Source organism: Caretta caretta, chromosome 19 (genome assembly GCF_965140235.1).
Source record: "Caretta caretta isolate rCarCar2 chromosome 19, rCarCar1.hap1, whole genome shotgun sequence".
Classification (NCBI taxonomy): Eukaryota; Metazoa; Chordata; order Testudines; family Cheloniidae; genus Caretta; species Caretta caretta.
The window spans coordinates 5,973,045-5,988,395 of NC_134224.1; the positions used below are offsets into that span (position 1 = coordinate 5,973,045).

The following is a 15,351-nucleotide window of genomic DNA, read 5'->3' on the forward strand; positions in this document are numbered from 1 at the left end:
GTGAATACCTCTGCACGCTCGTGCACTCACTACCAACTGCAAGTGGGTCATGCACAAGCGGGACGGAGCTGGGCTCTGCCTGTCAGTCAGGGCGAGGACAAACTTACCTTGGGGCCGGGGAGACCAAGTGTGACCTGCACAAACCAAAATGAAACTCATCAGTGCAACCTAGTTGTCTCTCAGCTGAGCCACCCCAGTGAGGAGGAGGAGGGGGAGAGGAAGCGGGGTGGGAGCAAGGGATGGGTGGAAGGAGAGGGACAAGTCCCGTGTCCTTTTAAAATCATTCAGGGCGACAGTTCAGATGGATCTCTGGCTCCAACCTCCTGTCCCGGAAGCACAGGTGACCCCAAGGTGTCCCACGCCACCCTGCCTGCCCACGGAAAGGCTTGTGGTATCTGTCACATGCCCCCTTCAGCCCCAGTTCAAATCCCCACTCCACTGGACTCCGGCTGCCATGCTGGGGGGAGCTGGGTGCAGCAAATAAAGGGGACTAAGGAAAGACACAAAACTGCTCTGGGTTTTATCATCCAAGTGTCCTCCATAAATTCCTCCAGCTGGCTGACAGCGCCCACACTGGCCTGTCATACAGGCATGGAGGGTGAATATCAAACAGCTGTGAGCTCTGATCCCTTCTTTCCCTCCATCAGAGCTCCTTGTGCCCACGCAGCTGCTACAGGAACCTTGCAGACATCTTGAAGCCATCAGCGCTCTCCCCCGGCCATCCAGCTGTTCCAGGGGATATCGGCCAGAGAGAGGTGGGTGGGTTCTTTGGAAAAGGCAAAGGGGCCAGAGCAAGGTGAAGCTCCAGCCACCTGAGGAAGGTAAGGTCAGGTCCTGGGGGAGCTCTGGAAGGCTGGGTCCCAATGGAGCCAGATGCTGCCGGGAAGACTGAAATTCAGTCCAGTTTCGGGGCTGCATCTCCCAAAGCGAAGCTGTGACTCCGAAGGGGCTGGGAGCCAACGGGGAGCGAGGGATCTGAGGAGCTAGCCCTGCCTTGCCACAGCCCCACTGGTGGGAGACAGGCCAGAGCCAGGATCAGTAACCCTCCTAGCCTGGGGCCTCCATCCCCACCCTCACTCCTTTGGCAGGCCGGCCTGAGCACGATGAACGAGACGGGCCTGCTCCAAGCCCTGCCTCCGTGCAAACCTCTGGTCACTCCTCGGAGGGTCCTTCCAGGGCCCTGTTCTCCGGCAGCTGTCCTAGAGACATAAACCCCTCGGAAGCAACGCCAGTCCTGCGGCTACCAGCCTGGGGATGAGCAACTGGGGCTGGGCGTTCCCTTCCATGGAACTCCCACCCCACCCTGAGGGGGTCCAGGTGGGAGTGGATCGGCTATAATGCGTGGACTGTTTTTCTCTGCTGTGGAGGCCCGGCAGGCTGGGATGTCCCGTGGAAGGAGCTTTGCGCACACACTAATCCTGCTGGGTGCTGGGCGTGCGGCACCAGGGCTCTCACACTGAGGAGCAGAGCTGTAACGCAGCCCAGAGCAGTGCTGGTGGGGGGTATCCGTCCCGTCGGCTCTCAGCATTCAGGGCAGCTCTGCCTTGGCTGGGGCAGATTTTCTGTGTTACTTGGAGATATACCGAATCCAGTGGCCGGTGCGCTGCCGTCTCACCAGTCCCCAGAGCGACAAAACGCCACCAGAGTCGCAGCTCTGTGATTTCCACTGCAAGGAGCACCTGGCACCGGGACAGACTCAGCCCTCAAGGCAGACTCTGCTTGGGATAGCTCTTGTGGCTTCCACAGGGCAGGAGAGCTGCAATATGCAGATGGGCACCTGAGGCATGGAGAGGCTACGTGACTTGCCCAAGGTCATACAGGGAGTCTGTGGCAGAACAGGGAACTGAACCGGGGTCTCTTAAGTCCTAGGCTAGTGCCCTACTCCCTGGGACATGCTTCCCGTCTCCAAAACTATTGTGTGGGTGACAGCACGAGAGAGAGAGAGGGAGAGCGCGCACTTCTCTTGCCACTAGACACTGTCATGAGACAGCTGCCACTGAAACGCCCCCACCCAAAGCCCACCGGAAGCTCCAAGAAGCAGCAGCCCCTTGACTTACGTTGGCGTGCGGGGCTTTCTGGGGACAGGGTGGGCACTGCAAGAGAAGAGGAGAGGACACCGGCAGTCAGGAAGCAGGAGAAACCGTTCTGAACCGCGACGGGGATTTTTACCGGAGGGGGGTTGAGGTTGGCCGCCCTGGAAGGGCATCCTGCAAAACCGCCTCTCACCAAGGGCTCACGTCCTGCCCCCTTGCCGCACTTAGCTGCACTCTCCGTGGCATCAGTGGGTCTAAAACCTTCCCGCCCTGGATCTGTTTGGAGACCGGCATCCAGACCGCTCCCCACAGGGCTGTTGTGGGTGACCGGGCCAAACAGGCCCCCGGCCCCTGGCCATGATCCCACGCGAGGCTGAGCAAGTGCCATCAGTGGGGCTTCGAGCCTCCAGGATTGAACCCTTTGCATGGCTGACCCCACGCCAGTAAGACAAGCTGGTGCATGTGCAAAACTGAGGCCCTGCAAATCCCACGGGCTCCGTTGGAAACTGGACCCCCAAAAGTAAGTCCCAGGTGATCTGCCGTGTGGCCTAGAAGGCAGAAATTGGCAGGAATTTGCTTTTGAATGGCATGGCGCCAACCCTGCAAATCTCCAGGTGGGTGCTGCATGGCCCACCACCCCCCTCCCCCCACAGCCACCTCCCGGCTGCTGCCTGGCACTTATCCGGGAAGTGCCCGCTGCCTGCTCCATGCTCAGGATGGTGGAATTAACCAGTCAGTGGCTCCCACAGGTAGAGGACAGGCAGGTTAGCTGTGGCCCGGCGCGTGAGGCGTTACCATAGCAATCAGCGAATTGGGGACCGCCCAAGGAGTCGACACTCAGCATGTAGCAGGGTGCGCCAAGCCAGCAGGGCAGGAGGAAACCTGGGGCACCATGGTAACTGCTCGCACCAAGCATTATGGGGCAGGATTTTATCCTCCATGTGCAGGGCTGCTCTGAGAAGGGACTCGGAGCCAGGCTGCGCAGGTCCTGTGTCTCTGCAGCCGTGGTGTCAGATGTGAGCAGCTTGCAAATGAAAGGCCCCACACCCAGCCAGGGATCTGAGAGTCAAGCTGGGTTATTCCTGCCTCCGACACAGGACCCACTGGGAAAGATTCTGGAGCCTGAATTCTGCCCTGCGCTAACCCGAGCAACTCAGTGTGAACGCACCCACCCCCACGGATGCCCTGTGTGTCCACACCTGCCTGTGTGACTGTGCCACAGATGCCCATGTTCCTGCCCCTGCCAGTTGGGCAGGATCAGGTATGTCCACCTGCCGGCTGGTGCTGGTGTGACAGCACCATGTATGTCAACACGCCTCCCCAGGCACACGCCCCCCACATGGCAGAGATGTACAAACATCTCATTTCCTGAGCCTTTGCCCCCAGCCCTGCTGCTGGTTAATTTTTTAAGGGGGTGAGTTAAAACGAAGGGCTGGGGTTGGCAGAAACACGCTCTCTGCTTCCCTGGTAAAAGCACAGTTTGCAGTTCTTCCCCCCACTTCCCCTGCTTTTCCATGAAAGCATGAACACTCCCACTCCCCGAGCGCGGTGCTGGGATCCTGCCATGGCTGCCCGCCAGGGGGGCTCAGGAAAACCAGCACCGTGGAGCAGCAAGAGGACGGAGAATTCGGACGTTTCGACAGCCACGGCTTCCACCTCCTATCTCCTCTCCCGGCTGGCGAGGTTCTGGGAGCTGCCAGCCCAGGCCTCACGGGGGGATTGTACGTGTGGGTTTGTGGCTCCCCACATGTTCCTTCAGCCAAACCAGTGGCTGCAAAATACTCCCTCTGGGCTGGCCAGCTCCTGCCGGGATGCAGCTGGTTCTGAGCCAGGCAGACACCGGCCACAGAGGTCCCTGGGCCCAGCCCGCTCAGAGCCCCATCCCTTGCTGGGCCCAGCCGGAGTCTCCTTCCCAGTTCTCACTCGGCCAGGCTCCAGTGGGCAGGCAGAGAGGAGAACGGGCCAGAGCTCACCACAGACGTCCCCCGCGTCCTGCACCCAGCTGGAGCATTGCCCAGCCCTGAAAAGCCTCAACCTACCTCATTGGCTGGCTTGTGTGGCTGGCCCCGTGGGTCTCGGTAGCCCTGCAGGGGAGCAACCCAGAGAGGAAAGAGGCTGCCTGTTCCCCTTCTCTCCCGCTGGGGGTGGGGGGGACTAATGCCGGGCGGGGGGGGGGGAAGATGCACCCGTTCTGGCGGCTGCAGCCGTGTCTCTATCACAGGTGTATTTAAGCTGCTTCTCCACCAGTGTGTCCAAGGCCTGAGGGGCTGGAGTAACACGGCCTGGGGCCCACTCCTGGTCCCCCACGCTCCTCCCGCTCACCTCGGCGTGGCCCCAGGGCAGTTACTCCGGCCCTAAGCGAGAGCAGAATCGGCCGCAAGGAGACCAGGTCACGCTCTCCCCGTTACTAAAGCTCAGCTGGGAACGCCCAGCGAGGGGGACCCCTGGGACCACCTGCCTGGGGCTCCCAGCCATTGGCCCCAGCAGCAGGAACGGCGAGACAGGGAGTTGGGCTGGCACACTGGGGCTGGGCGCGTCGGACACCGGAGGGGCCAGCATCCCCTCTTGCCTGCCGTTTTGGATGCGCTTGCTCGTTCCAGCCAATGCCCAGGGAATGCTGGAACAAGGAGGCGCTGAGATGCTGCTGGGCTCCCTCCAAGAGGAGCTTAGACCAAGCGCGCTGAATCCAGACAAACTGGGGGTTGATTCAGCCTGTAGCCTTGGCAGCGAGAGATGAGGCCAGAGGGCAGCGGGAGGGCAATGGAGCAAGACGCCTCCACCCCACCCCGTCCAGAGCACTCAGGGCTTCCCTCCATCCAGGCCTGGCCGAGGAATCCTGCACGAGGAAACGAGCCCTTGGGTGCCAAGAAAAGGCAGGGAGGTGAGGCAGCCCCTGATGCCAGGCGGTGGTCCAGGCCTCGTGGCTAGGAGGAGCCCTGCTTGGCAGTGATGCAGAGCCCCACTGTGGGGCTGGCAACCACCTGGCTAGCCTTGGAGATCAAGGTGTTCGGTGTGCAGGAGACCGTCTGGGAGGGTGACTATTAGGGAGCTGGTGGGGGGTCAGTCTGGGAGCAGCTGCCAGAGAGCTGCAGAACTGGATGGATCCCAGCAGGGTTTCACCTCAGCCCGCCCAGCCAGGCAGCAGGACCCGCCCAGCCCTGAGTGCCCCCAGCACCTCACCTTTCCTCCTGGCTGGCCCTCCACGCCGACCTGCCCAGATGCCTTCGCTTCCTGGGGAGAGAGCAAAGCAATGGGCACATTATAGAGCCTCCTTCCTCCCACGCTCCCTGCCTCCTGCTGGTGGGGATCCAGGATCAAGCCCCGCACTTAAGGGCAGCTGCTGGGATTCCTGACACAAGAGCGAGGCCCTGTCTGGCACAGAGGAAATGGCCAGCTTTGGCCACAGCCTGAGGTCGGCCACCTAACAGACTTCAAGGTGGCAATTTTGCATCAGAAAAACTTCAAAAACAGACTCCAATGAGAAACGACTGAGCTTGAATTAATATGCAAACTAGATCCCATTAACTTGGGTTTGAATAGAGACTGGGAGTGGCTGGGTCATTACCCGTATTGAATCTATTTCCCCATGTTAAGCATCCTCGCACCTTCTTGTCAACTGTCTAAATGGGCCATCTTGATTAGCACTACAAAAGTTTTTTTTTCCTGCTGATAATAGCCCATCTTAATTAATTAGCCTCTTACAGTTGGTATGGCTACTTCCACCTTTTCATGTTCTCTGTATGTATATATAAATATCTTCTTACTATATGTTCCATTCTATGCATCCGATGAAGTGGGCTGTAGCCCACGAAAGCTTATGCTCAAATAAATTTGTTCGTCTCTAAGGTTCCACAAGTACTCCTGTTATTCTTGCCAGGTAACTCAACCTCCTGCTGGTCCTGCAAACATGGAAGGAGAATGGGGTGGGGGCAGGGGGGCTCCTTGCTCACATCTTGGAGGATGCTAACAAAATCTGGCCCCAGGCTGCTGGTCTGGGGACAGGCCCTGAGCCCTGCTTCCATCCAGGAGGGGATGGAGGCTCAAGAGACACAGCAAGAGAGAAGCTCCGGCAACGTCTGTTCGCTTTTGCAGTCCAAAGCCATGTCTCGGCAATGCAGATTCTCTGACCCTGCATCCCCGGCTCTGGCTGCCCCCCGCCTCCCCAGCTCCAGCTGACACCTACCCCCAGACGAGGCACTGACAGGGAATTGCTCACTTGCACACCATGCCCTAGTGTTTACCTGGGCAGACAGCAGGGGGTAGAGGAAAATACCGGCACCCCATGCCCTGCCCTCCAGCCTCTGGACTGTAACCCCATCCCCGCAGCAGGGGTCCTGTCCAGGCAATGGTACTCCTGGAAATGGATGCCAGGCAACATGGCACCGGGGCCACGCAGGGGCAGTGCCAGATGGACCTGGGCATTATTTCATTTGCACCTTTGTACTGAGCGCAGGTTACGGTCAGCTCCATCCAGGGCCCTACCCCAGCCACTCCTCCCCTCACGTTGGGCTTTGCCACCAGAATTCAGCCATCCCCATGTCCGGCTGGAGAAAGCAGGGCCAGATGCTTGGACAGACCCTCGCGTGGGCAGACATCCCCTTTGTTCCCCGGCCAGTCCGTCTGTCTCCACCGGCTCCGCAGGAAACGGCCAAGGCCCAGAACATGCTCCTCGGCAGGAACAGACTCTCCACTTGTCTGCAGAAGGATGTTTTCCCCTTTCTGCCTTTCCATCGCTCCCTCCCTGGCTTTGGCCACCGCTCACCCTGCCAGCAGTTACGCTGCTCCGCCTGCACCAGCCCCCTCCTCTTCCCTCTGTCCGAGTCACCCTCCCCGAACCTGGTGGCCCCCTTGCTGCTAAGTCTTCTGGACGGTGGAAAATGCGATGTGGGATTTTCAGGGGGCGAATCAATGCGGCTGTGTTTTGCTCAAGGGGAGCGTGGGCGCCGTCTGTGGAAAGCCAGGGAGGCCCTGGTGCGGGGAGAGGCGTGTCTGAAGCGATAGGGACGGCGGGGCTGGAATTTACTGCTCGGGCCGTTTGTATTTCGGAGCCCACGGCAGGCCACAATGGGTGGGGGGGCATTTGGGTCCGTGTCAGGGGACATTTGTCAGGGTATTAATGGCTGAAGGGTGCAATATGCCCCATACCTGAACAGGCCAGTCACTCTGCCAGCCCTTTTCCCCACTCTCTGCCCATTCCTGCTTCACACCCAAATACCCCAGGCTCAGAGATTCATGCCCTATAGCCAAATCTCTGCCCCACGAGCGACATGCCAGAACCCCTGGCCAACTCCCCTGCTCCCACCCAGAGCAGGTGTATGTGACACTCTGGAGCCCCCCAGTGGAGGCAGGGCCACATATGGAAGTTGGTCCTCCCTCAGGGGGACTTTTCGAGACCCCGTCCAGCCCTACGTTCCCATAAGCCTGCTCCAGCCGTGGCTAGCAACATGGCGCCCTTTAAGCTCACGCAACAGGGGCTCGTGCTTTAAGGCCTAGAGTTCTCAGGTTCAACCCTCGTTGGCAGCGACCCAGCCAGGGCCTGGCGCTCCGTGCCCTGCGTGCCGCTCCGCCGTGGGACGGAGGTGCCCTGTCTGGGAGTGTCCCCAGGCCCAGACGTGTCCATTTGCATATCCTCCCTGCTGCTCAGCCTCCTGGCGCTAATTCCATAATTGCTTCCCTGAGCTGGGGCGGGGCAGAATACCATTTTTCGGCTGTCTCAGTAAGTCAGGCCTTGAAGCCAGCGTTACAAAAAGCACCAAGTCAGACGCCTCTGTCCTTTCTCCGCCTAACAGGTGGGGCAGGGCGCCTTCCCAGACCGCAGGGAGCAGTGGAGGCGGTTGGGAGCCATGGCCTGTGACGGCAGCCCAGCTGTGGACAGACTGGGCACTCGGAGGCGATTCAAGGGGCTGGGGAAGGCTCTGGGTCAGGGACAGGTTTGTTCTTGACACATACTGGCGGCACGGGCCGGCCCCTCAGATGGTGTAAATCAGCCCAGCTCCAGAGACTGCAAGGAAGCTACGCCGATTTGCACCAGCTGGGGATTTGGCCAGTTAGACTCGCAGGAGTCACGGTTCTGGATCAGGCTATTGGTCCACCCAGGCCGATGTCCTGCCTCCAGCCTGGCTGGGGTCTCAGGTTCGAACAGGGGCAATTTCCCCTGCAACGCGCACACACCCTTCCACAAAGCACGTCAGCTGTGGCCCATTCAGCCCTCTGCCTCCCAGCCCACACCAGTGCGATGGGGTGATGGTGGGGGGCGAGGCCGGGACCCGGGGACTGAGACTCTCATTTCTTTTTATTTTCAGTCTCCGCAACGCTAGCCCCTGGCTCCCCGAGCCATCCCGACTCCAAGCAGCACCCGGTCCTAACTCCCTCCAACACTGCTTTGCACGGGTGCCAATCCGGATTCTGGATGGAACAAGGAGGAACCAGGCCTGCTTCTCCCTTGCCAAGGCAAGACGGGGGGCAGGGCAGGTGTGTTGCACTCAGATCCAGGCAAACCAGCAGCAGAGCTGGGCTGGAAAGCAGCTTGGCAAGACTTGACCGGAAAAGCCAAATGCTGGAAAAATGCACCTCGTTAGAGACCAGGCGACCAGAGCGAACTCCAGCCGTCCCACCCACTCCAGCACAGCTGTCCACCCAGCGAGCGGTTGTAACCCACACACCTTCTGGGTGTTGTGTTCTGTCCCACCACTTCAAGAGAGTTCAGTGAGTCTGCTCTACAGCCTTAGCAATCAGCCAGTTGGCTTTTAGCTCATGCGGTAGAAGCTCATGCGGTAGAAGCTCATGCACTAAGCTCCTGAAGTCCCCGGTTCGATCCCAGTCGCCGACGACTGGGGGGGAATCTGTCGGCGTTACACGGTGACCTACACAAAAGGCTCCTGCGGGGTTTCTGCGAGCACCTGCTCCCGCAGCCCATGCCATACAGCGCTGGAGCCAGGGAAGGATACGAACCCCGCAGCTCATGCTCCCGGCTGCGTGAGCGCCCATTTTACATGGTGGCTGCAGTGCAGTTTCCTATTGCCCTTGGCAGCTGTTTGGGGCAGGAACTGTCTCTTTGTTCTCTTTGCACAGCTCCTGGCGCCGTGGGGGCCTGGGCCGTGGGGAGGGCTCCTAGTGCTACGGCAATACAAAGAAATAAGAAGTGACTGGAGCAAGCTAAGGATGCCCCCCTCCCCACCCCAGTACTCTTACCCTGTTTCCTCCACTGACCCCCACTGGGAGGCACTGGGAATGGAGTAGCTCTGAGCTCCTCACACAGCCAGCGCTCCTGCCCCGCTCCCTGCAGCACCCCCTCACTGGAATAGGTGTGAGCTACCCCACAGCCAGGACTCCTGCCCTGCTCCCTACAGCGCCCCCTGCTGGGAGAGGCTGAGATGATTACAGCTGCACTGACAAGGTCAGGTTTTCTATTGGCGTCAGAGCTGCAGCTCCGTAAGTGGGTCAGGAGGCCAGCACGGTGAGCGCCAAGGGCATTTCCCCTGCCTGCCAATGTTCCCAACACATTTGCTACCAATTTAGGGATTGTTTCCACCAACAGCTCTTCCTGAGACAGGACGTACACCACAAGGCCCCTCATCCGAGCCAGACCCCTTTCGTAAACGCGAGCACACTGGAGGAGCCCATCCTGCACGCGCTGCTGGGCCTGTCCCATCTCCCCCCTTCCACTGCTGGGATAGGAGAAACATTATCCCGTAATGTGGTTTACGTCAGCCCCAATCTGGTGACGCGCCCCTTGATTTCAACACCAAAACCGTCCCTCATTTCTGTCTGCCACGCTGCTGGCAAGGCTCGGAGCAGCAGGAGCTTGGGAGCTCTTGGCAACCCAAAATCCTGGACCTGATTCTTCAGTTTTGTGCTGCTCTGGGATGTAGCCCTGAGCGAGACCCTCAGTGGTTTGAGCATTGGCCTGCTAAACCCAGGGTTGTGAGTTCAATCCTTGAGGGGGCCATTTAGGGATCTGGGGCAAAAACTGGGGATTGGTCCTGCTCCAAGCAGGGGGTTGGACTAGATGACCTCCTGAGGTCCCTTCCAACCCTGACCTTCTATGAATCTATGAAAACACTCCCTGCAGCACGGGAGGGTCCCTCGAGCCTGTCTAGAGCTGGCTGGCAGAGGGAGTGTGCTGGGGGGTGTGGATGGAAGGAGCAGGTGGGGTGGGGCTCGGGAGTGCCAGCATCTGCAGCAGACTGCTTTACAACTAGTTTCCACTTCCCAGGCCCAGAGAACAAGTCACAGCAGCCCTAGGGTGGCTCTAATTGACACGGAGGGGGCTGCACTGGCCCCCAAATGGGCCCACTTCTTAACACCGCTTCCGTCTCCACCTCTACAAGTGCAGAGAGACTCGGGGCCAGCTGGGGCTGGGCAGACTCATGCCACCTAATGACACAGTGAACGCTACAGGGCAGGAGGGACGGCGTCCACCCTGCACGTCAGGGGAGGCCCCTCTGGCGTGGGGAGGCAGAGCTGCTTTGCCACACGCCCGGTCCCAGCTGGTCATGGTTAAAGGCACAGAGCCCCACAAAGGAGGGTGGGAGGCACGGGCTCCCTGGTCTCACAGCCCCACACAGGCCTCAGCTGGCCTAGGGAAGATGAAAAATAAATGGTTGGCCACAACCTCTGAGGATCCAGAGTGCAGAGCTTTCCAGCAGCAGAGTGGAGAGATACACACAGCCGGGCGTAGGGGGCGGTGGTTTTCAGGGTCGAAGAGGCGAGAGGGTGAGACAGAAGGGAGACCAGGAAAGAGATGGGGCAAAAAAGTGACAAAGGTAAAAGGAAACTGGCCCTTTCTTGGATCCTGTCCAGTTGCCATTGAGATGTTTGGAGCGCAGCCCTCGCGCTCTGCCGGGGATGTAGCAGGGCCGGTGAGCATGTGCCCCCGCACACCGCACTGTCTATCAGGGCAACATTAGTGAAAGCAACCAGCAGAGCTGCATTGTTTCACTGAGCCTTTTAACTCACACCCTGCTGGGTCTCTCCGGCTGCACCTGCTGTGTTAGCCATCAGAGTGCGCTGGCTGCTCTGCTCCGCTCCGGGGGATTAGAGGGGGAATGGACAATGGTGGGATAATGGATCAGACAGCGTTATGTGCCAGAATCAAGCTGGTAAGAGCATTATTGCACTTGGCGGAGGGAGGGGGGTGAAGAAAGGAAGGAGAGAAAATCAAAGAGATTCACAGAAAGAAAGAAAGACATCTAGGCTCCATTGCAGGGGGTAACTGACCATGCCCCTCCGTACCCAGTGCACCCCCAATCAGCCAACCCTGCTTGCTCCCCTAAAACGTCTGTATCTGCCCCCCCACCCCAGCACATCCCTACTTGGGATGCTCAGCTCACGTCCCCGTGTCTCCTGCAGGCAGAAGCAGGTTTGACCTGCTCGTGTTCCCCAGTAAGAGAAGCCAAAGACACCCGTTCCGGTTCCCTAATCTCATCTACACACACACCATCTGTTGTCACTGCTTCGCCTGGCTTCACACTCTTCTTACAGCTATTTCAACCCACCCCCATCATCCCCTCCTGCACTCTGATCCTTTTCCCGGCTCTTCTCCAGACTCCGTCCAGTTGGCCTGGAGCCGGTGACCATACATCCTGTTTTGGCAGGGGCAGTCCCCTTTTTAAGCCCTGTCCCGGCCGTCCCGACTTTTTTTTGGCAAAAGTGGGCGTTTGTCCTGTTTGTTCTTGCAACTTGAGTTGGCAAAAGCAAAGGGAACAAATGCCCATTTGTGTCAAAAGAAAGTGCAGTGCAGAGGAATGTGCGGGGCGGGGGGAGCGGCGATACCAGCCTCCTGCAGAGGGGAAGGCAGGGCTCAGGTGTGGGGCAGGCAGGTCTTGAGCAAGCAGCAAGTGCAACACCAGCCCTATGCGGGGCGGGGGGGGGGGGGGGGTAGGGCTCAGGCGAGCAGCTTGGGCCAGCCACATGCAGGGAGGGGGGCTCAGGCTAGCCCCACGTGGTGTCCCATTTTCCCTTTGGGAAATATGGTCACCCTATGGTGCCCAGAAATTAATGCAATATTCCAGGTAGGGGCACCCCAAAGAGAAGGACCATCACCTCCCAGCTACCTTCCTGCTCTGCGCCAGCTGCCCCAAGCGGCACTGGCTTTCCCTGCTGCCATGGGGCACAGCACACTCTTGTCTAGCTGGCTGTCAGCGCCTCTGATTCCTAGCTCCCCCTCTGCAGAGAGGATCAGGCATTCTGGGGCACTGAGCAGCCCTGTCCAGGATGTGCCCCCCTGGGCGATGCCCCGGTCTCACCTGAGTCTCCTCCAGGCAGAAGCAACGGGTGTAGACCTTGCCCTCCGTCCGCGGGTTGATCTCAATCAGGTTGTTGCTCTGCATGCCCTCTGCCTGCCGCCGGGTTTTGGAGGCTTCGGAAAGGCACTGCTCAAAGGAAAGCGGGGGCTGGTTTCACCCCGGGGCCTGGGCAGACACCATCCCTCCGAGGCGGGGAGCTGAAGACAGTCACAGGCACAGCCCCAGCTCCCGGCTAGCGCCAGACAAAGTGCTCAGGGCATTTCCGGCAGCGCGGCCGATTCAGGGCACCTGCTGGCTCTGCCCCCCTCCAGATCTTGGTGCCAGCGGCCGATCAAACCCATGGGCCACCTAGTGTGACAGCCGATGTCCGGCCAATGGATGCTTCAAAGGAGAGAGTAACCCCCCTCCTCTGCTGCAGCTTTTGTGGCAATTTGCCCCCTAGGCACTGCGGGGTTTCCCTGACCCAGCCAGCTGTGGCCCTTTCCCCACCGCAGAGGGGTTTGCAGCCCTGCTGGGTTTCACCCTTCCTGGGTCACTGAGGAGGCGACGTCTGATCCCGACATTAAGAAGGCTGTTTGCTGCGTTTGTGAATGTCACTGGCACTGTGGCCAGCAGAGCTCCTCAATCTGCTTTCCCCACCCTGCACAGCCCCAGGAAGGCAGCTCTGGAGAACACGGCCTGGTTGCTGGGGCAAGAGGGATATTAGCCAGGGGCCTGCCCCGCTGTGTGTGGACAGGGTCAGGTTGCAGAGGAGCAGAGCAAATCCCCAAGATCCTGTGTATGCCTCCTGGGGCAGGTGCTCCCCGCCGCACTATGGAGAGCACATGCCTAACTCACCCCGCCAGCCGAGATCTCACAGCAGCCTTCCTGCATCACCATCTCCGGGTCACAGTAGATGTGGGCCTGCTGGATGTCAAACTGCAGGGGGTGGGGGGGAGGCAGACAGGCAGACACAATCAGATCACAAAGGGTCACCCTGGGCCTCCTGGGGTCAGGGGGGCAGCCAGTTAGCACGGCACCAGGACCCCCAGGGGGCTTGGGAAAGAATCACCTTGCAGGTGCAGTGAACCTAGCCCCCGGGCCTGTACAGAAATCAGAGGGGCAGTGGGGGTAGGACAGGCTCTGGAGTCCCTTTTCTAGGCCAGGACAGCACAGCCCCCAGCCCAGGCAGGGGCTCCTGTCATCAGCGAGGGAGGAGTCTGAGTTTTCCCTGAGTGCTGGCTCAGGAAGGAGCAAGGAAGGGGCAGGGGTGGCCTCGCCCGCCTACACCCACACCCGCGCACCCAGGCGATCCCTCTCCCTCTGCCACTCCACCCTTCCCTTGCCATGCTGACCCACCCTTAATACTGTCCTCCCCAAGCCAGTTCTCAGCGATCCACCTGCCCTCTCCTCATCCAGACCCTCCTCGAGCCTCACTCCTCCCACCGGCTCCTCAAGGCGGGAGCATTTATGACACTCCACACCTGGGCCTCCTGTCCCATTCAGTGCTCGATGCTACTCAGCTGGCCAGGAGAGGTCGCTGCTCAGCAATGCCAGGTGGCAGCTGCACCCACCTGCCTGGCGCCCGGGACCCAGAATTCCTCCCCGGGCCAGGCAGGGCAGGGCCCTTCAGCTGCGGGCTCAGCTCTCAGCACCTCCCTCCCTCCCCGTGCTGAAGGAAGCAAGCTGCGCGCCTCCCCCCCCCCGCTGCAAACGGGCCCGGGCCCGCGCGCTCCACATTGCCGGTGCGTGCGCGGAGAGGCCCGGGGCGGCTCACCGGGACAGGCGTGCCACGCACGGCGTCCAGACCGATGAAGGTATTGCCCTCGCTCGCCACGCCCCGCCGGGGCTCCAGGGGCTTGGAGGAGATGTAGCTGCAGTCCACGTGGACGGAGACCAGCCGGCTCTGCACGCTCAGGGCCATCTTGTGCCACTTCTGGTCAAAGAGGGAGGAAACCCCCTTCCCGGTGAAGACGTTGCTCACAAACTCCTTCTCCTGGGCCCGGGCCTGGAACTCCAGGCTCCTCTCTTGGCCGTTGATCCCCAGGGAGAGCTAGGCACAAAGGAGATGCTCTGGCTTAGGACGCTTTCAGCGGAGAGCGAGGGAGGAGACAGACAGACGTACAGGCGGGCGCAGGGACTGGGCCGAGCTAATGCCAGCCGCTGTGGCCTCCAAGCAGAGCTGGATCCCAGGGGCTCCTTGCCCGTTGGGTTTGGAGAGACCCATCCTGGCAATAAGGGTACAGGGCTGCCCTCACACCCACTGCTATCAGCTCGGCTAACCCCACCCCTGCCTGGGGCAATGCGGGTAGAGCCATCCCTCCTCCTTGGGGGCCCAGGCCCGCCCACGTCTTCTGGCACCAGCAGGGTGTCGGAAGCCTCCCAGGATGCACTGGAGGCCGATGCGGGTGGCAGAGGGGGCGTGCGTCCCACCCCCGACAATGCCAGAGCATGGGCGCAATTGGCTTCATCCGCCAGCGGCGAAGCACCAGAGGCAGCAGGGTGGACGGGGCGACCCGAGCCTCTTTGATCTGTAGCCTCCAGGACTGAAGTGGCCTGGTGGGACCCCGGCGCCTCTATGAGCCAGCAGTGCAAAGACTTGCAGCCACACGCGTTAACACCGCCTAGGGGACACCCTGGCCGGGGTATCTCCTGTACCACATGGCGCTTTACTTCCCTGTGTGTCCGGCTGCTCCAGGGAGCTCTTGTTCCTGGGGCGTAGCAACCGTGCTGGGGAAAACACGGCAGCAGGAGAGAGAAAGAAGGAGAGAAGGGAAGCAGAGGTACCTGGGGGTAGCCCTGCCGGTCGGTGACCTGGAAAAGGTACCAGTTCTCCTTGCTGCTCTGTTTCTTCAGGAGCAAAGTGATCACCAGGGTGAACTCATCAGGCAAGCCGTGGGGGAACACCTGTCTGGGGGGGTGGAGAGGAGGGAAAGAGACCTAAGAGGAGGTAGAGAGGCAGCGCTGGGGGCCCCAGGGAATGGCCGGGGAGCTGGCTGCTCCTTTAGCATTGAAAGGGTCACTGCAGCCCAGCCCGGACCCTTACGAGAGGGTGAAGACGAGGGGGAAGCTCAGCTCTCCCCGAGAAGGCA

The 15,351-nt window shown here is 60.2% G+C and overlaps 1 protein-coding gene across 7 annotated transcripts in view; it reads right to left on the bottom strand.

Moving 5' to 3' along the window:
- Positions 1-15,351, bottom strand: part of COL16A1 (collagen type XVI alpha 1 chain) — a 92,846-nt gene that overhangs the window by 51,880 nt on the left and 25,615 nt on the right. For 6 of the 7 annotated variants that reach the window (XM_075121382.1, XM_075121386.1, XM_075121385.1 and 3 more), the window contains exons 5-12: positions 15,047-15,170; positions 14,037-14,312; positions 13,118-13,198; positions 12,281-12,406; positions 5,214-5,264; positions 4,073-4,117; positions 2,058-2,093; positions 108-134 (exon numbers count right to left, since the gene is read on the bottom strand). In XM_075121382.1, coding sequence (XP_074977483.1) covers positions 108-134; positions 2,058-2,093; positions 4,073-4,117; positions 5,214-5,264; positions 12,281-12,406; positions 13,118-13,198; positions 14,037-14,312; positions 15,047-15,170 — 766 coding nt within the window. The remainder of the gene's footprint in view (positions 1-107; positions 135-2,057; positions 2,094-4,072; positions 4,118-5,213; positions 5,265-12,280; positions 12,407-13,117; positions 13,199-14,036; positions 14,313-15,046; positions 15,171-15,351) is intronic. The other variant, XM_075121381.1, reaches the window with a different exon arrangement.